General features: G+C 35.9%; 1 protein-coding gene across 1 annotated transcript in view; it reads right to left on the bottom strand.

Annotated features, from left to right (window-relative positions):
- Positions 1-2,864: 2,864 nt before the first annotated feature.
- LOC132178079 (uncharacterized) overlaps positions 2,865-21,344 on the bottom strand; it is a 19,733-nt gene continuing 1,253 nt past the window's right edge. Inside the window, exons 2-4 of the mRNA XM_059590538.1 lie at positions 3,382-3,475; positions 3,066-3,171; positions 2,865-2,956 (exon numbers count right to left, since the gene is read on the bottom strand). Of these exons, the coding sequence (XP_059446521.1) occupies positions 2,865-2,956; positions 3,066-3,171; positions 3,382-3,475 (292 nt within the window). The remainder of the gene's footprint in view (positions 2,957-3,065; positions 3,172-3,381; positions 3,476-21,344) is intronic.

The raw sequence follows: 21,344 nt of genomic DNA, 5'->3' as shown, positions 1-21,344 counted from the left end.
CAAAAAGTTACCCATTCAGTTAGGTTATGATCTCTCAAATCAACATTGTAAAAAAGGGATTGCTTTATAGTAGCATCGTTTATGAAACCAGTAGAATTATAGCTAATCTGAGCATCATTGGTTCTCCCTTAGTAATAGAAGTATTAGCCCACCCCCATGACACATTAGTAGAAGATCTCAAGGAGTTTATATCAATATCTAAATGTACACCGGGCCAGCCGGGCGGATCCCATGGTTTGCTTTGATAGATGTCAAACTCCACGGCGACAAAAGGATTGTCCGTCAAGTTTTGCCGCCGGTCATCCCTTGCAAGACCCATAGCGCTGCCGCCGGTGCGAGTAGGAATCATTTAACCTTGTGGTGCTAGGAAGAGGGCAAGCCCATCTCCATAATTAATATTATTTTGAGAATCAATGACAAAGGAAAAATGAGTAGTGAAATTTGTGAGGTTTCCGAATGCCTTGTCCCACAGGTGCATGAGACTATAATACGTTGCTCGACCTATGTTACGTGCCTTTCATGAGATCCACGCGTCCTTCATTAGTTACTTGATTGTGCTATGATTAATGATTGTCAAGGTGTTTATCAAATAAATGTGTCCTTTGGGCTACTGCCAATTATGTTTCTGTTTTAATTATAATAAATCAATATTGTAACGGGTCTGTTACTATATTGTGCCAGTTATGTATAGTGGTGTTATTGTAACTCTTATGTAATTGTCTTTGTGAATGAGAAGAGCATCTGAATTTGAAACCCAAAAGCAAAGTGTGGAGGACAAGACCCCCTCAAAGTGGTCCACCTATTTAATTTCATTTCCTTTCACAAACCACCCTTTACAACCTATAAGGTTCGTTTTGACCTGCTTCTTGTTGCCGATGAGTTTGATGACTTGGTCTTCAACGAAAGCTCTCTCACATCTTAATCAGATTCACAATAACTGAAACTGGGGAAGTTGAATTTGACACTGGTAACTGGGAAGAAATTGGCGATCATTAGAGCACTCACAATGGAAGAGCGACATTTTTATGCATAATGGCTCCTCAAAACACACTTTATCTAGTTTAGCTGAATTTTTAAAGCCCTCCTACATCCGATTAGTTATATTTTTATCTATATTATTTAAATATTATTTTTTTACTCTTCATTGATTCTATCTTTATTTCTTTTCTAAAATTGGTATTTCACTCTTGATTTGTTTAATGGTAATTCGTTTAGCACAATAATTTTTCAACGATTATTATTTTTCAAATAATCATTTTTATAACTATAATATTTTTGAAATGGTTGTATTTTATAGTGCTTTATGTATGTTCTTATGCAAAATGGCTAATAAAAATCCGCTTTATCTAGTTTAGCTAATGAGTTTTAAAAAACACCAAACATACGATTATCTATTTTTTTTTTTTTATCTATATCATTTAAATTTTATTTTATTTTATTTTTTTATTTTTTATAAGAATTGTAGTTTTTGTAAAGATCCTTTTTTTTTTTTTTTTTTAACTTTTTGGAAAAAAGAGATGTGGAGAGAAAAATACTAAGAATAAATAAAATGGCTCCCATAAATTGTGCTCCTTCATGTAGCATTTTTTTTTTTTTTTTGGCTAATCTAATAAAATATCCATTTTGTATTTCTTTTGCTAATCCAATATGAGAGATTTTCTATAAAGCTTTATTTTAGATAGAAGAGCCTTAGAAACTTTGGAAATGAGAAGTGTTTTATGTTGAGGATGTAAAAAGCCATGATTGGAACTTGTGTCTGAGAAGAAATTAATGCAGATAAGTGTAATATGAAAAGCTATAAATAAAGTGGAATTACTCTTACAGACTGCCCGAAAAGGCATCAACATTATTGTCCAAAACAAAAAGATATAATAAGTAATAACCTTAAACTGCGAAGATTTTGAGCTTATTGTTTGTCTCTAATAAGAGGCAGTTGGTTCAAAAAAAACTGCTATTTAAATGATTAGGTGATATGCACATGTCTGAACATGGAGGCCCGATAGGCTGAAAGGGTCAAGTCAAAAAAGGAAGGCACTGGGGAGTGCGTACGTAAGACAAAGTTCTCCCATGCTGATCAAATAGATTTATTAATCTCAAATTGAAGTATAAAGTATAAGGATGTGGAAAATTTTATGAGAGAGAGAGAGTTGACGAGGCGAAAGATTTTTTTTTAGTCCACTTTAATTATTATAAGGGAAATGTTAGGTCTTTTTATTTTTATTTTTTTATGTTTTCTTAGTATTAGGTGAATAATATTTGTAAAAAAGAGAAATGATTGGTGTTAGTAATTTTTTTATATTTTGTTATATATTCTCTTACAAATTCAATAAATTAACCATTGAATTTGTAGAGTTCACCGTTGAGGAGTTCACCATTGACTTATGTGAGGTAGGGCTTCCAAAATGTGTTCACGTGTCGGGTTCGTGTCCAACCCGATTACGACATGACACGTTTAAGCCCAACCAGAACACGACATGTTTAGCTAAACGTGTCGAACCCCCAAACCCGAACACGACACGGTCTATAAATGGGTAACACGACACGAACACATTTATATAAACGTGTCGTGTCGGGTCAAACCGACACGAATGTAAAATCATTTTAGTTTTTAACCTTTTATAGCCTTACCAAAATAGCAAAATCTTAGCAAACAATGCAACAAATACAAATATGGCGTCTTTCCTCTACTCCTTTTTTTCTTAATCAGTCTTTCCTCTACGTACTTCCTAAACAAAATCCTCTAAAACAAAATAACCAAATCATCAAGGGCAAAGCTTACAAAGTGACAAGGACACATAGAGTAATGTTAAAACCAAAACCAAAATTAAAACCAAAGTTAAAACCAAATGAATTGCATGCTCCTATTAAGGAATATTAATAGAAATAGCTCCAGGTGTACTGATTTCCGTTGTTAGAGTAACTTCTTTTGGTTCATCCAGCTTCATCTCTATGTGTACTATATCAAAACATAAATCAGTAATTAGTGTTATTATAGTGTAGTAAAAAAATAATACAAGTTGATGAATGAATTAAATATGCAATTAGTGTTTTGGTCACCTTCTTACTTTTGGACTGACTTCCAGAAGGCTCTTCTGTTGGATTTAATTCAACCACATCATCTTCAAATTCTTCTTCAATAATGTCTTCCATAAAATTTTCGTTACTCATCACCTACACACATCATGCATAATTTTCCCTTAATATTAAATTAAAGATTAATTTCATCATTAGTTAATTTAGTTTAAGATTGAGTAAATTGAGTAATTCACAGATATCTACTTGACAGAAAGAATGCCAATTCAAAACCAAACAGATCTACTAATCGTGTGACACAAACATTTTGAGGAACACTTGTTGTGCGTCTCTTTGCAACAAACTCACATCAACCATGGTCCACTCTTCTTCATCTTCAACCAACACAAACTCAACCCAAACCAACAATTGAGTTTCAAACCCGAATCCACCTCTCCTCAATCTTCAACATCATTTTATAGTGAAGTTAACAAAAGAAAATTACTTACTATGGAATTTGAAAAGAAAACCCGAACCCACTAAATCAAGTAATCAACCACAAAAAATCAGAAAATTAACCAAAGGAATAAAATACCTCGAGGTAGTGCCGCTGCGCTGTGAACCAAGAGAGACAGAGAGACCGACGGAAAGACGGCCGGAGAAGGAGAGTCCGATGGAGGTAGTGCTGCTGTGCTGTGAACCAAGAGAGAGGGAGACACCAACGGAGAAAGTCGAGAGACCGAGAGAGAGATCGGAGAGGCAGGATTGCGTTGAGGCAGGAAGTGGTGCAAATGCAATAGAGGTAGGAAGCCTTTTTTTTAGGGTTGTAAGCTGAGGTTTAGACTTTAGTCTGTAGACGTTTAATGAGGAAAAAAAAAAGCATACGGGTCAACGTGTCAACCGACGAACCCAGCGGGTTGACACGACCCGACACGTTTACTAAACGTGTCATAAACGGGTAAACCGTTTACAACCCAAACCCGTTTAAGCCCAACCCGAACATGAATTTTACGTGTTGTGTTCGTGTCGGGTTCGCGTGTCACGCATTAAATTGCCAGCCCTAATGTGAGGTCTACATAAATCCAAAAATCTAATAGTTGATTTGTAAGATGAGATGAGAAAATATGAAAAAAAAAAATAAAATAAAATAAAATAGCACTAATCATTTCTCTTTTCTAAAATAGTAAAAAGGAAATTGGCCCTTATTTCTCTCTCACCTGATATTTAGAAAATAATATCCACATAGGATTAGGAGAACACCTAGCATTTCTCTAATGTTTGAGATTGTGTTGGGAAATAAAGCTTTTAAAATGAAAAAGAGATTTTTCGAAAAAAGCTTTATTTCTGCATTTTTCTCAAAAGTGTGTTTTGACAATTTTTTTGTGAAAAAGTAAAAACAGTGTTTTTGAATTTTTTTTACCAAATAGGTCAGCTTTTTGTTTGGTACAAATTTTGAAGTACTTAAAATATTTTTTAGGGGTAATTACCCTTTCCCCCCATCAACTACAACGCCTTGGCAGTTTCCCCCCTTGAATTGCCAATTGTGACACCCGACCCCCATGAACTACCATGTTGTGAACAAAACCTCCATTCCGTCAGTGAAAGAGTCCTTCCGTTAGTCAAATGTGTTAACTCAGACGGTCTACTCGTCATTTTGCCCATATGAACTACAATTTATTGTCACTTTGCCCCCATAAGGTACAACGCATTATCACTTTGACTGTCTGAGTTAATGTCTTTGACTCATGGAATGGGCCTTTGACTGACGGAAGGGGGTTTTGGGCACAAAATGGTTGTTCATGGGGATCAGGTGTCATAGTTGGTTGTTCATGTGAGCAAAGTGAAAATGCATTGTAGTTCATGGAGGAAAATGGAAATTACCCCTATTTTTTAAGCTTTCTAACGCAACCCTAAATAGGCTCTAAGAATTGAAATTATGGTTAATTAGTAGATATTTAGGGAGTGACATAAATTTTTTATAAATTGGGGGTAAAAGTATTCTTTCAATTTAAGAGACATTTTTTTTTTTCATTAATGTTATTAAAAAAAAAAACACGTGAGTAGGACTTACTTAAAAAAATGTTTTCTCACAAACTAAAGAACACAACACTTTTAAAGACTGAAATAAATAAATATTCCTCTTATCAAATTTGTAAGAAAAATCTATTCTTTTAAGGATGGATACCTACCTAGATGGTTATAAAATGGTCCAAATGGCAAATGCAAAGGACTTCACATTTAAGGAGGACTAGAGTCCTACAATATGTAATGTGTCTTTTAAAATCACCAATAGATCAAAATTTAATAATGATCATCTTAAATTCAATTGTGATTTTAAAAGTCACATCATACTTAGGAGGACTCAAGTAAAACTCTAGTTTTCCTTATATCATTACTACTAGCAGTAATGTCCTTGAGTAATGCTACAAGTCCCTCTTGTGTCACTCTTAGGTCTTTTGAATAATGATGTGGCTATTAAAATTACCATTGGACTTGTGATTGATCATTATTAGATTTTGATCAAATGGTGATTTTAAAAGCCACCTCATTTTTTGAGGGACACAAAAGTGATACAAGAGAGACTAATAGAATTACTCAACGTCCTTGGCTTGGTAAGAGCATTCACATTGGTTTATGTATATTTTATGCAAAAATAGCTAATCAAAACCCACTTTATCTAGTTTAGCTAATGAGTTTTAAAAGAGACCATACATCCAATTATCTATTTTGTTTTTATCTATATCATTAATTTTTTTTTTTAAGGATTGTATTTTCCTAAAGATTCTATTTTTCAACTTTTGGGAAAAAAGAAATGTGAAGAGAGAAATAGTAGGAGAAATTTTGGGAAAAGAGAGATGTGGAAGAGATAAATAGTATATTAATAAGATGGATTTATGAATAGTGCTCGCTACATGTAGCCGTGCACTGTTCACAAATGCAACAAAAATGTATTTTTCATTTGAGATGCATAATCCGATGTAGAGGAGTTTTTAGTGTTTTGCTCATCTATTTTAGATAAAAGTAATCCCAAAAATGACCGAAATGCCCTTAATGACCTAATCCATTAGTTGTGTTCTGACCCTATTCTGTGACCATATCCTCATTGAACCTTCTTCATGCTTTATTCCCTTGCATTTTACCTATACATGAGGGAGCTTCATTTCTACAGCTAGGTATACTTTTACACGTAGTTGGGGTAGGATGTTGCATGGGTACACATGGGAGCAGCATCGATGGTATCTTATGCAATGCAGGATGATGGCACAGACAAAAACGAGTGCAGCAGCCTTATACTCCGCATACCCACGGTCTCGCAAGGCTAGGGCCCTGATTTAGGAGGCCGAGGACCTCAACTCCGACTATGAGATGGCGGATGTCATCCACGACGCATCCCCAACCGGTAGCCCCGAGCACGATGGTGAACGCTTACACACTTTTTGTGTGTTATAGAGGGCTGCACCGGCATAGATAACGATGACGACAACTGCGCGTACGACCGCGACAGCTTAAGAGTCGACATGGCTGGTGTGCAAATTTATTTAACTCGCAAGTGCACGAATCGATTGTAGTTTAATGGATTGCAAGTGCGAGGTCGATCCCACAAAGAATTGTATTTTTGAAAGAGCAATTTATATCTAAACTAATTAAATCCTAATCTAGTTCCAAAAGGGTTTTGATTTTTGAGTTTTGAAAATTAAAGGATAAACATAAACTAAATAAAATAAGTAAATCTAAGGATAAAGGTACTAAGGTTTAGGAATTCACACTCACCAAATCATAACAACATACTTTATGTTCATCAATATTAATCTGAAGTTCTCACAAATTAAATCATATATATGTTTTACTATGCTTCAAAGAATTAATCAAAACCATCCCATGTATCCATTCATTGACCAAATCACAAAAGGAATCCAAATTCAATTGAAACACCAGATGTATCCGTAGAACAAATCACAAGGGATATCCAATTTTTATGAGTTAAAAGCCAAGCAATCAATCATATAAAATTATCTCAAATCATCACATGTATCCTTGAATCACAAGAGATATCCAAGAATCAATCCATACAATTGATTAAAAGTAAAACAATTGAAATAAAAAAAACCCAATAAAATCAGAATAATAAAAACTTACATAAAAGTGATGTTGTTCTTCATCGGTGAGGCTTCATCCCCAACCTTAGTTGGGAATTTAGCTCCACATAAAAATAAAATCTAAACCTAAACCTAAAGAAAAACTAAACAAAAGAATTTTGCTCTCTGGTATTGTGTATATTTTCTTGAATGCAAAGAAGTCTATTTATAGGCTTAGGGAAGTCCTAGAAGCCCAAGTAAACCTAGATAATTCGGAAGTTTGTCTCCTAGTCAAAATAGAAGTCTGAAATCGGACTAGGATTCGTCCAAATTTGTGTCTCTTAATTGCGGGGCGATTTTGACATAGAAACCGTACGAATTACGAAAATCCTATTTCACAACAAATTGTCGTATTTTAAGTTAGCTTTCCAATGCCGTTTGAATCACTTCAATCCGATATTTGAACAGAGAGTTATGGTCAAAATACTAGAACGTGTGCAGAATCTGAATTTGAATCCGATCCAAAATCTTATTCAATCTGAACTTGAATCTGATTTAACCTTTTCTTGGATTTGGTTAGACTTAACCACACAATCTAGGTCTTCTCAAAGTATGCTTTCTTCCAAACTTCGCATTTTTTCCTTTAAAGCTGCAGTTTTTCTTCAATGACCTACAAAACACTAAAAACACAAAACTAACACAAAATATTAAATAACGACACAGCTAAAGGATTAACTAATGTAAATAAAGGGGTCCAAATATGCAATATTTGGCACTTATCAATGGCCGAGCACCGATACTGACTCCTTTACAAGGGTTGGAAGATCATCGTGGAGAGGGGAATGGAGGTGCCCGACGTGGCCAACCACGCCCCTAGGGTACAGGAGCTGCGAGAAGCCTAGGGCTGGTTGGAGATGGTAAAGGACCACCGACCGGCAGTCGTGGAGCTATTCCATGAGTCCTATGGCAACCTTCATGCCAATCGAGGTGACTCCCGACCTCATGATGGTATCATTTCCCACATCATGATCAGCCGGGTCCTCCCCATGTAGAGCCTCGCCTCTGTTACTTCGAAGAGGGCCCGTTGCCTCTATGCCATCCTGACAAGGACCCCCTTCAACTTCGGTTCCTTTGCCCTCACGATGATGATGAGAGTGCTGTTGACAGACCAGGTCACGTCCATGCTATATGGGGCCCTGATCACCCGGATAGCCGAGCACACCGAGGTGCCTTCAGAGGGTCTGACATTTATTTAATGGCAATTTGTTTACAATTAAAAATGGCACTGGTAAATTACATTATTTTTTTTCTATTTTTCATGCACGGTTTTTTTATCGGGTTGTGTTGTGTCGGTCCGTGTTGACTCGTGTTACCTGCTAAGAAAACGGGTTGTGTTGGATCGTGTCTACCAGATATGGCCCGGTTATTTTAAACTGGTTGCGTCGGGTTACCCGACTATTTTCCGTGTTATAATCATGTCAGACCCGCCAACCGGTTTAGCTAAATGGGTCGTGTTCGTGTATAGGTTATCGTGTCACGGGTCATTACAGGCCGTAATCGTGTCTACCTGTTTACCTGTTTTGCCAGCCCTTCGTTAGGGACTAATGTGGTCTTTTTAAAGCAAAAATATATCAATAATAAAATACAACTCCCAATAGTACAAATTCCTGTAGGATAGGGCTATATTGAGGGTGTTGAACCTCAAGGACAGCAAAGAATTGTTATCAAGTTCTTCAAGATTAAAAGTAACTTAAGAAAAGAGTTTATAGATTTGTTTTGTAACAAAAGTACATAAAAGTAAAAAAGAATTGAAATATAAGAGAGAGAGAGTAGGGTATTGACTTCACCGCTATCTGCACATCAATGGTCAATCATATTTAATCAAAGAAATTCATTCTATGCATGTTATAAATAAATAAGAAAATACCTTATTAAAGAGTAGGGAAAATCCACTTTACCCCCCTAAAGTTTCATGTGTTTTTTAATTTGAACCCCAAAGTTTAAAAATTGGCAATGTACCCCTTAATGTTTTAAAAATTTTCAATTTAAACATTCCATTACTAATTTCCATTAAATTGGAAGGAATTTTTTTTTTTTTTTTTTTTAAAAAAAAGCTTGAGGGTAATTACGTAATTTCATAGATTTCCGTCCAATTTGACGGAAATTAGTAACGGAAGGTTGAAATTGAAATTTTTTGAAACATTAGGGGGGTATATTGCCAATTTTTAAACTTTGGGATTCAAATTGAAAAACTCTTGAAACTTCAGGGGGTAAAGTGGATTTTTCCCTAAAGAATAAGTATAATCCATTTTTGATTGGCACAGACCATCCACCTAACCACTAAGATGCGATACGACCCGTCTTCCCTAGGTATGAATTATTTAATTTTTTAATAGGATACATACAATCAAAGAAATTTTATAACCCATCTTCTGTTGGCATAGACCATCTACCTAAATTATATTAAACTAGGGTGTAGTACGATCCGTCTTCCCTAGGTATGGCCTATCTAACCCTCTTGATCATATGTCAACTAAAACTGTTGTATAATCATCATCCCCATAATTACTGAAAATAAGAATGATTTGAGTTCAATAAAGGTAAAAAGCTTTCTAAGACAAGATAAAGATTTCACCAATATTGATTTTGAATTTGAGAACAATTGCATTAAAGCATTAAGCACAAAATCAAATTATAGCAATTCTGATAATTATACGACCAACATGCATAAATTGAAAATCTATAAATTAAGATACAATCAAACCATTGTGCTCGGATAGGGTTACATCAATACCCTACGAAGGGTTTTAGCCACTCATGACTCTGCTATGCCTCCAATAAATATTTGCTAAATTTTGGCTCTAGGTAGCAGTGTATCACTCTTCAATGTTTAGAAGCCTATTTATAGGGATCAAAACAAGCCCTAGAATCCGAGGAAAATTGTAGGTCAGTCTCCCAGTCCAAGTGGGAGACTGAAAACCTTCTCTAGGGTGTATTTGGGCACTTTCCTCAACTTGGGAGCCCGAGTACGCTCAAACGCACTTCCGTCCGGACGGGAGCCTTCACCGTTCGGACGGGGACTTAATCAATTCGGACGACTTGCGAACGGCCTGCGAATGAAGGCTCATTTGACCTAGTAAACATCGAAATTAGCACACTGCTGTGAAACATGACTTTACAGATTTTTGAGTTAGCTTTCTCATTCTGTAAAGCTTGCTCTAATATGAGGTCTAGAACTCTAGATATGGCATTTTTAGTAGGACTCATCACATGTGAATCATCGCACGATCCAAATTTGTTGACAATGCTCCCCGAAGTGTATTAAGCTCTAGAATTTATGGAATTAATTGCATTTTGTAATTAAAATGCTGAAAACTTAAATAAATAAAAAAACACAAAATCAAACAAATAACAATGGTGAGGAATTAACATATGCGAGTTAAGGGGCTTGAATGTGCAATATTTGACACTTATCACACCCCAAAACTTACATATTGCTAGTCCCTTAGCAATACAACACATAAAAAAAAAAACTGAAAAACAACAAGATAAATCCTTCTTTCGTGGGATATACAATTGCCTTTAGTATATGCAACATGCCTTTTAAAGCCCTAGGCATCCCTAGAGGATGAGTGAAGTCACGTGAGGGTTTAATAGGAATGATACCCACAAACATTGTCATCATTATGTCATTTCCTCTTTGATTTGACAACTAACAAGTTCCTCACTGCTCAAAAAAAAAAAAAAAATGTTTCCTCACTATGTGTTGTTTATCACAAGTCATGAATACACCCTAACAAAACGAAATCACAAATCATTTCAACTAGCTTACCTTCACGAATTTTTGTAACTATTGCTTGAAGAATGGTTTGGTCCTCGCTCAAAGGGGGAAAGTGACCTAAAAATAGGTCATGTGACCCTCTACCCGAGTGCGCTTGATCGCACTCGCGCAGAGGTGTGCGTGTATGGTGGTGATGCACTCGAGCGCACACAAGGTGCGATCAGTCGCAGAAACAGAATGCCAATTTTTATTTTTCTAGTTTATTTTATTTTATTTTATTTTTTTTGCAAAATTGAACAACATTGTATGTAAGTAAAGAAAAATAGACAACAAAATATAAATAAAAAAATTACTAAAATTACTACCAAAAATAACGAAAAACTAAAAATAAAAATTGACACAATGTAAAAGAAAACATAAGTTAAAAAGGATAGAGACTTTTACCGCACTCAGTGGCCTCAGTACCACTGATCTAAACAGATACGATTGAGCTCCTGAACTGCTCAAACGCTTTTAATAGTAGCTTCAGTGCTTCTGTTTTGGGGAGATGCACTTGAATTCCACCGAATGTGGCTCAAGTACTCTTGGTGGTGCTGCATATTGGACAAACTAGAGTGCCAAATCTTCATCATTTGGTACCAATTTCAATTCAAGATATGGCTTTACTCTGTGTCCATTCACCTTGAATGTCTAATTTTTTTTTCTGGACTATGAACCTCCAAAGCTCCATGAGGGAACACTTTGGTGACAACACAAGGACCAAACCATCTAGACTTAAGCTTACTAGGGAAGAGTCTTAAGCTCGAATTATAGATCAACACCTTCTATCCCACATGAAACTCCTTCCTAACCAGTTGCTTATCATGATACCACTTGGTTCTTTCCTTGTAGAGCTTGGCGTCTCATATGCATCACGCCTCAATTCCTCAAGTTCATTTAGTTGCAGCTTCCTCTTGTCACCCGCTTATTTCATGCCAAAGTTGAACTTCTTGATGGCCCAATACACTTTGTGCTCCAACTCCACTGGTAGATGACATGCTTTCCCAAAGACTAACCGATATGGGGACATACCAATAAGGGTCTTGTATGTAGTCCTATAAGCCCATAGTGCATCATTGAAGCGCAGAGACCAATCCTTCCTGCTGGTATTACTGTCCTTGCTAGGATACTTTTGATCTCTTTGTTGCTTATCTCCACTTGACTATTGGTTTGAGGATGATACGGAGTGCCAACCTAATGTGTGATCCCATACTTCTTTATCAAAAAAGCTAAGGCCTAATTGTTGAAATGGCTACCTCCATCACTGATTATTGTCCTTGGAGTCCCAAACCTAACAAAGATGTTTTCTTGCAAAGACTTCTCAACTACTTTGTGATCATTAGTCTTGGAGGGGACAGCCTCGACCCAATTAGACACATAATCCACAACCACAAGAATATATAAATAGCCATATGAGTTAGGAAATGGCATTTGATTTCTAGAGGAGATGTTACCTGTCATTTGGCATCTGTCATAAGAGCTGGAAAACAAAAAGGCATCTTTAAACACATTAGGCCAACAAAACCCAGATTGTAATACCTTAAAAGCTGTTCTCTTGGCCCCAAAGTGTCCTCCACAAGCAAACTGATGGCAATGCTACAATATGCTCATGTGCTCCTCCTCTGGGACACACCTTCATAATAATTGCTCATCTGGGAAGTTTTCATTCAAAGGAAGTTTGGCATCTACTGTAAGTTTGGCAGTTATATAATTAACAATATCCGTATACCATGGAAGTTTGGCATCTACTGTAAATAATTGATCATCTGGGAAGTTTTCATTCAAAGGAAGCTCATCTCCTTCTTCTTCATGAAGTAGCCTGGATAGGTGATCTGCCACCACATTCTCACTGCCTTTCTTATCTTTAATCTCAAGGTCAAACTCTTGCAGTAATAGTACCTATCTGATTAATCTAGGCTTTGCATCTTTCTTAGCAAACAAATATCTCAAAGCAGCATGGTTAGTGAATACAATAACCTTAGAACCAATCAGGTATGATCAAAACTTCTCCAAAGCAAATATGACAGCTAATAATTTTTTCTCAGTAGTAGAATAATTTAGCTGGGTATCATTCAATGTTCTAGGAGCATAATAAATAGCATGAGGTACCTTATTGATTCTTTGGCCTAAGACAACTCCCAAAGCAAAGTCATTGGCATCACACAAGAGCTCAAATGGAGGGTTCCAATCAGGTGCCATCATTATTGGTGCAAATGTGAGCAACTTTTTCAATGTGTTGAAAGCATTCATGCATTCTTTAGACCATTCAAACTTATCATCCTTGGCTAGCGGTGCACAGAGGGGTCTAGAGATCTTGGAGAAATCCTTGATGAATCTTCTATAGAACCCGGCATGTCCAAGAAAACTTCTTACACCCTTCGCTGTCATAGGAGGAGGGAGTTTGGAGATGATATCAATCTTGGCCTTATCCACCTCAATGCCCTTGCTGGAAATGGAATAACCCAACACAATGCCTTGTTGAACCATGAAGTGGCATTTTTCCCAATTGAGCACTAAATTGCATTCTTCACATCTCTCGAGGACACTCTTTAGAGGATTGAGGCATTCATCAAAATTAGAACGAAAAAAACTAAAATCATCCATAAATACCTCAATGAATTTCTCCGCCATGTCTGAGAAAATGCTCATCATGCATCTTTGAAAGGTGGCTGGTGCATTGCGTAATCCAAATGACATCCTTCTGTAAGCAAATGTGCCAAAAGGACATGTGAAGGTGGTCTTTTATTGGTCTTTTAGTGCTATTGCAATCTGGTTGTAGCCATTGTATCCATCCAAGAAGCAATAGTATCTATGACTAGCTAACCTCTCTAGCATCTGATCAATGAAGGGTAAAAGGAAATGATCTTTTCTGGTCACCTTGTTCAAGCTTCTGTAGTTTATGCATACCCTCCAAATAGTGGTCATTCTTGTAGGTATCAGCTTATCATCTTCATTCTTCACCACTGTAATCCCACTCTTCTTTGGAACTACTTGAACTGGACTTACCCACTTACTATCTAAGATGGGGTAGATAATGCCAACATCCAATAGGTTCAATACCTCCGCCTTGACTACCTCTTTCATGTGTCGGTTAAGTATTCTTTGTGCATCCTTGGTTGGCTTTGCTTCATCTTCAAGGAAGATTTGATTTATGCACTTGGCTGGACTTATTCCCTTGATGTCAGCAATAGTCCATCCGAAAGCAGTTTTATGCTCTCTAAGAACTCTCAACACCTTCTCTTTCTCCCCAAAACTTAGATTTCCAGCAACTATCACAGGTAGTGTCTAGTTTTCTCCCAAGTAGGCATATGTCAGATGTTCTAGCAACTACTTCAATTCCAAATTTGGTGCTTGGACAATAGAAGGGACCAGAGTAGTATTAGTAGGCACATGAGTTTCAAAGGGAGGGATGTACTTACTTGAATGTGGTGGAGCAGCCACAAGGAGGTGCACAGCTTCAATGATGTCATCAATAACATCTTCAAAATCTAGCTTAATGTCCTACCTTGTGAAATTGTGAGTGAGGGTGGCCTCCAATGGATCTATGTGTTGGACCTGAAAAACTTTCTCAACAACATCTTTAATCATATAGACATTAAAGCGTTCCAGATTATCTTGGGGTAATTTCAATGCATCAAATATTTTAAATTCTATCTTCTCACCATTTATCTTTATATTTGCAGTACCCTTTTTCACACAAATTTTTGTATCAGCAGTTCTCATAAAGGGTCTTCCTAAGATGATAGGCAAGGGCAATGGCATAGGGGATTCTTCCATATCTAATACATTGAAATTAGTAGGTAAAATAAATTCACCTACCTTTACCAAGACATTCTCAAGTATACCTCTTGGTCTTTTGATGCTTCTGATAAGTGCCAAATATTGCATACTTGGACCCCTTTATTTATATTAGTTAATCCTTTAGCTGTGTCGTTATTTAATATTTTGTGTTAGTTTTGTGTTTTTAGTGTTTTGTAGGTCATTAAAGAAAAACTACAGCTTTAAAGGAAAAAATTTAAAGTTTGGAAGAAAGCATACTTTAAGAAGACCTAGATGATGTGAATAAGTTTAACCAAATCCAATAAAAGGTTAAATCGGATTAAAAATCAGATTGGATTAAAGTTTAGATTTGATAAAATTTTGGATTGGATTCAAATTCAGATTTTGCACATGTCTCAGTATTTTAATCATAACTTTCCTCTCAAATATTGGATTGAAGTGAAGTGATTCAAGCGGTATTGGAAAGACAACTCAAAATACTACAATTCGTTGTGAAACAGGATTTTTCTAATTCGGATGGTTACTATGCCAATATCGCCCTTCAATAAAAGGACACAAATCTAGACGAATCATATTCCGATTTCAGACTTCTATTTTGACTGGAAGACAGACCTTCGAATTATCTAGGTTTAATAGGGCTTTTAGGACTCTAAGCCTATAAATAGACCTCTTTACATTTAAGAAAAAATACACAATTCCGGAGACTAGTTTTGGGATATAATTTTGGAGACAGAATGTAATCCACAGCTTTTCTTTTAGTTTAGTTTTTCTTTAGTTTAGGTTTTATTTTTCTGTGGAGCTAATTCCCAACTAAGGTTGGGGATGAAGCCTCACCGATGAAGAACATCAATACTTTCATGTAAGTCTTTGTTTATCTGATTTTATTGGGTTTAATATTTCAATTGTTTTACTTCTTTTCAATGTGTGGAGTGATTCTTGGATATCTTTTGTGATTTAAGGATACACTTGATGATTTAAGATAATTTCACATAATTGATTGCTTGATTTTATTTGCCTAAATAATTGGATATCCCTCGTGGTTTGTTCTACGGATATATTTGGTGTTTCAAGGTGTTTCAATTAAGATTGGATATCTTTTGTGATTTACGGATACATCTGATGATTTAATTGCTATTGGATTCCTCTTGTGATTTGTGCAATGAATGGATACGTGGGATGGTTTTAATTAATTGTTTGAAGCATAGTAAAACATATCTAAGATTTTAATTGTCAGAACTTCATATTAATATTGATAAACTTGGAAGTATATTGTTATGATTCGATGAGTGTGAATTCTCAAACCTTAGTATTTTATCTTTTAGTTTATGTTTGTCTTTTAATTTCAAAAAATCAAAATTCAAAACCATTTTGGAACTAGGTTAGGATTTAATAAGTTTAGATTTAAATTGCTCTTTCAAGAATACAATTCTTTGTGGGATCGACCTCGCACTTGCAATCCATTAAACTACAATCGATTCGTGCACTTGCTAGTTAAATAAATTTGCATAACGAGTTTTTGGCGCCGTTGCCGGGGAATTGTTCAATTTTTGAAACCAATTTATTTCTACATTAGTTTTATTCTTCTACTGGTTATAATTAGAATTTTATTTTTCTGCAATTTGTTTTGTTTTATTCGTGTTTCTATTAAAAAAAAAAAAAAAAAAGGATTTTTCTTTTGTTTGTTTTTTTGTTTTTGGCTTGTTTTACAGCTCTGCCACAGCACCTTCCGCACAGCCCAGCTAAGATCGAGCGCACTCGGGGCCAAGACAGCAAGCTCAAGCACACCTGCGTTCGTTAATTGCCACATCTTCACTGAAATGCGATCGAGCGCACATCAGCGCGATCGAGTGCACTCACAGCAAAGGCAGCAGTTCTGTAGATCTTTGCCAAAAATTTATTTTTGGTTCTTTTTGTGAGTTTTTAAATTTTAGTTTTAGTTTTAGTTTTTTATTTTTTTATTTTTTTATTGTGTTAGTTGGTTTTTTAGTTTATTTTATTTTTAAAAAAATGGTTAATGTTTTATGTGGGATATTTGCATGCTAAAAAGTGAGGGGGAAGCATGAATTTTCATTTTAATGATTTTAATGCCTCTCCTAATTATAGGACACCAGCTCCTACCAACTACCATCAAAATTTTTACCCACATGAGCCATGTTCATATTGTTTCAATCCTTATCATGAGGAAAACAATTGTCCAGATCTGCGAGCTGAGATCAATGACTTATGGGACAAATTAGACCAAATCAGAGTAGCTAGATCTAACTTTTCATATGAACAAATGAACACCAGTTTCTCCAGTCCGGGGTTTGATTCAAATTTCAATTTTGATAACCCGGACTGGAGCAACCAATCTGATTTCTTAGGATCAGCTCAGGCTACAGGAGATAATGCTTACAAATTTGATGAATTGCACCATTCAGAATATCCACAGTTCAATCATCAAGCTCAACCTCCTGTTTATCAATCCACCACTCAAGTGCCACAGCCTGCACCACAATCATCACTGGAAGACATGATGAAAACATTAATAGAAAAAGTCGACCAGTCCAACTCCCAAGCTAAATCCAACTCCCAAGATATACAAGAGCTAAAAGGTTTCACCATCAAGCTGTTCAGGAGTTGAGGAATTCCAACATGGCTAATGGCAGAGACATACAAGAACTTAAGCAGGCCATGACCATGATAGAAGGACAGATTGGTCATCTAGTTGCTGACTTCAACAAAATAGAGAAAGAAGAGCTTCAAAGTTAGCTGATGGCTGAAAGGCATTACATGATTGATGAGGATGATTCTGAAAATTCTTATCATGAGCATGCCCAAGTCACCATCACACTTGAGAGTGAGGAAATTGTGGATAACAAAGAGGAGGAAGAGAAAGAGGAGCAAGTTGAGCACCATGAGAATAGTGAGCCCCCAACGGATCCTAATCTGTCCAGTGACATGGAAGTGAGTACTGAAGCTCCTACCTGCATCATTGTCCCATTTGAGACACATCAAGAGCCCAACGCTTCATCGCTTGAAGGTCTCAAAGAGCCATCTTATGTCAACATACTCAAGGATTTGTGCACACAAGCATGCAAATCTAGGAACCACTTTCCTAAGAAGATCCTTCAAAGCAAGCAATTTTACATAAGATGGCGAAACAACCTTCCAGAAGGGTATGAAGTGTTGAAGAAGAAGGGGTGGAAGGGATTAGTTGGACATCCGCATGATAGGGGGAAGCACTATAAAGTTTTCTTCTCCAGTTTATTTTTTGCACTTCACTCCACAAATTCATTTTTTCCTTTTTCATTATATTGCATTTCTTTTTTATTTGTTTTTGTTGCTAACAGCAATTAATCTTTTGATGTTTTGTTTTGGTGTTTAAGTTTGGGGGACGCCATGGCCTTACACATTGAGGGCAACGTGTAATTCAAGTTTAGGGGTATGGAAAAACACTTTGTCTGTTTATTTTTGTTCTTATTTGTTTATTTTTATTCGTCTTTTTGTGTTAAAAATTTTGAAAAAAAAAAATTGTGCTATGTTTTTGTCAAGATTGAGTTAAACTGTGACTATGGTTTGCATTTAATTGGATTGCTTAAAGGGTTGAACACATTATTATGTCATTAGGAGTCTGAGTCCCTTGACTTATTTTTGGGTAAAAGAGATTTCACTTGTTTTGAGATAAATTTTTATGAGCACATTAGCTTTTTTTTTTTTTGTGAGGTATGATGTTTGAGCTTAGGCTTGTTCTCATTGAGATTTGTTGGATGACTTATTGATGAATAACCATTGGCTTGCAAGATATATATATATATATATATATATATATATATAAAAGAGAAGGAAAAAGAAAAGAAAGATCATGTTGAGTTCTCCGCTGTGTAACCGGACCTCTTGCCTCATTAAGCATTGATTGTTCGTGTCAAAAGGTGTGAAGTTGATTTATGATATGGCTAATATGACTTCGTAGCCTTTTTGACTTAAGGTAATAAACCCTTAGGGGTGTTCTACATCTAGTGCCCTAAAGCCACCTGGCTTGGGAGTCATTGGTCTAACCCTTGTTACATGGGTCAATTAGAAAGCTTAAGGGAGTTAAACATTGTAGAGCCTGTAAAATTTTTTTTTTTTTAAAAATGAATATCTTGCCTTGGTTGTTTCATTTGTTAGGGATTCTTACAAATTTTATGGAACTTGTCTTGAGTTTAAGCTGAAAGCTTCATGATTGTATGCTAATTACACTTTACACTTTTTCAGAACATATGAGGTCTCAATTGTCCTTTTATGAGTGATTTGATTCAGGATTTCTTTTTGACTGTGATGATGGTGTTTGTCTTTTTAAGCTTGCTTATGAATAAGAATCATGGTTTGTGTGAAATTTCTTTCTTGTTAACAACATAGCGCTACAATGTTTGTGGGTATCATTCCTTTTAAGCCGTCACAAGACTTCAGTCGTCCACTAGGGATGCCTAGGGGTTTAAAATGCTTGGTGCATATGCTAAATACAATCATCTCTCCCACGAAAGAGGATTTATGTTTCTTGCTTTCATTGTATTTTTCGTTTTGTTTTGCTAAGGGACTAGCAAAATGTAAGTTTGGGGGTGTTTGATAAGTGCCAAATATTGCATACTTGGACCCTTTATTTATATTAGTTAATCATTTAGCTGTGTCGTTATTTAATATTTTGTGTTAGTTTTGTGTTTTTAGTGTTTTATAGGTTATTAAAGAAAAACTACAGCTTTAAAGGGAAAAATGAAAAGTTTGGAAGAAAGCATACTTTGAGAAGACCTAGATGATGTAGTTAAGTTTAACCAAATCCAAGAAAAGGTTAAAATCTGATTAAAGATCAGATTGGTTCAGATTGGATAAAATTTCGGATTGGATTCAAATTCAGATTTTGCACATGTCTTAGTATTTTGACCATACCACTCTGTTCAAATATCGGATTGAAGTGATTCAAGTGGCATTGGAAAGAAAGCTCAAAATACTACAATTCGTTGTGAAATAAGATTTTCCTAATTCATATGGTTACTATGCCAAAATCACCCTACAATAAAAGGACACAAATCTAGACGAATCCTATTCCGATTTCAGACTTCTATTTTGACTGGAAGACAGACCTCCGAATTATCTAGGTTTAATAGGGCTTTTAGGACTTTTCTAAGCCTACAAATATACCTCTTTACATTCAAGAAAAAATACACAATTCCGCAGACTAGTTTTGGGATATAATTTTGGAGACAAAATGTAATCCACAACTTTTCTTTTAGTTTAGTTTTTCTTTATTTTAGGTTTTATTTTGATGTGGAGCTCATTCCCAACTAAGGTTGAGGATGAAGCCTCACTGATGAAGGACATCAATACTTTCATCTAAGTCTTTATTTATCTGAAGTAAATTGAGATGATTTGGGCTCGAAGAGAGAAGATGGGAAAAATTGGAGCTCCCTAACACTGCGATCGATCACAGGGTACCTGCGATCGAGCGCAGTACCAGATAGGACACAGCACGAAGCGGGCCAGGAGCGATCGAGCGCATAACAAAAGGGATTGATCGCAGACCTACGATCGAGCGCACACGGGTTGCGATCGATCGCACCCATGCGTAGAAGACACATCAAGTGGTAGCTAAAGTGTCATTCTTTCCATATTAGGGTTTTCCAACTGCCAATTGTAATAGGTCTTGAAACCCTACGAAATCCCTTGGGTTTACTACTTTATCAAGGACTTCTAAAGCCTATAAATAGACCCTTAAGCCTCTAGAATAGACATGCTTTGTAAGGAGAAGAATAGGAACTCTTCAAGTTCAAGTCTCGGGTTTATTTTTTTCCTTTATTTTATTTTATGAAGATGTTTAACATCAACTCTATGTGTAGCTAATTTATTTAGTAGGGCTAGATTGAAGCCCTAGTTATGTTTAATTAATATTTCAATATTGGCGCCTTTGTGATGATCTTGTTGTGCTATTTAACTTGATTAATACCCGCTTGCATGAATTCCTCATATGTGTGTGCCTGATCAACATATGCATGTCGTATGGACTAGTTAGTTAGATCAATTTGGATGACCGAGTCCTGGGTTTAACATAAGTAACAAAAGAATCCACACCACGATTCTTGGGTTAATCAACATGGGGAACCGGGAGTATACACCCATGCCCTAGGCCTCGTGTATTTGTCGATTTCCATAGAACATATATTTTTCTAAATAACAACTTAGTATATACCATGCTAAATCCTTAGGAAAGAAAAGAGTTAGAGTATACACCCATGCTGTTGTGCAAAAATCTACCTAAATTAATAGGTAAATAATTGTACGTTTTACCTGCAAGTGCACAAGGTCAACAGAGTAGTATATGGTGCAAGTACAGGATCATTTTTTTCACATATATATATGCCAAGGTATCCATCTAATAAATCATCCAGTTTCACTTAAGACATAGAAACACACACATTAAACTTTCATGTCATACCCCACAAATTTTGTGCTACTGTGCTTGTGTAAGATCAGATCAAATATGTGAATTCTCAACTGTCCTAAGCAAGTAACCAAACGGAAAAACTCAATTATTAGATCATGTGTTCAAAATTTTAAGCTCACTGATGAAATCAAATCACAATTTTTAATATCAACCAAAATTTTAAGACAAACATGAACATGCATATAATTTTTTTTTTTTT

Source organism: Corylus avellana, chromosome ca4, assembly GCF_901000735.1.
Source record: "Corylus avellana chromosome ca4, CavTom2PMs-1.0".
In the NCBI taxonomy this organism is placed as follows: domain Eukaryota; kingdom Viridiplantae; phylum Streptophyta; class Magnoliopsida; order Fagales; family Betulaceae; genus Corylus; species Corylus avellana.
Note: the sequence above shows the minus strand (reverse complement) of the source record. Positions and strands in the feature narration are given on the sequence as shown.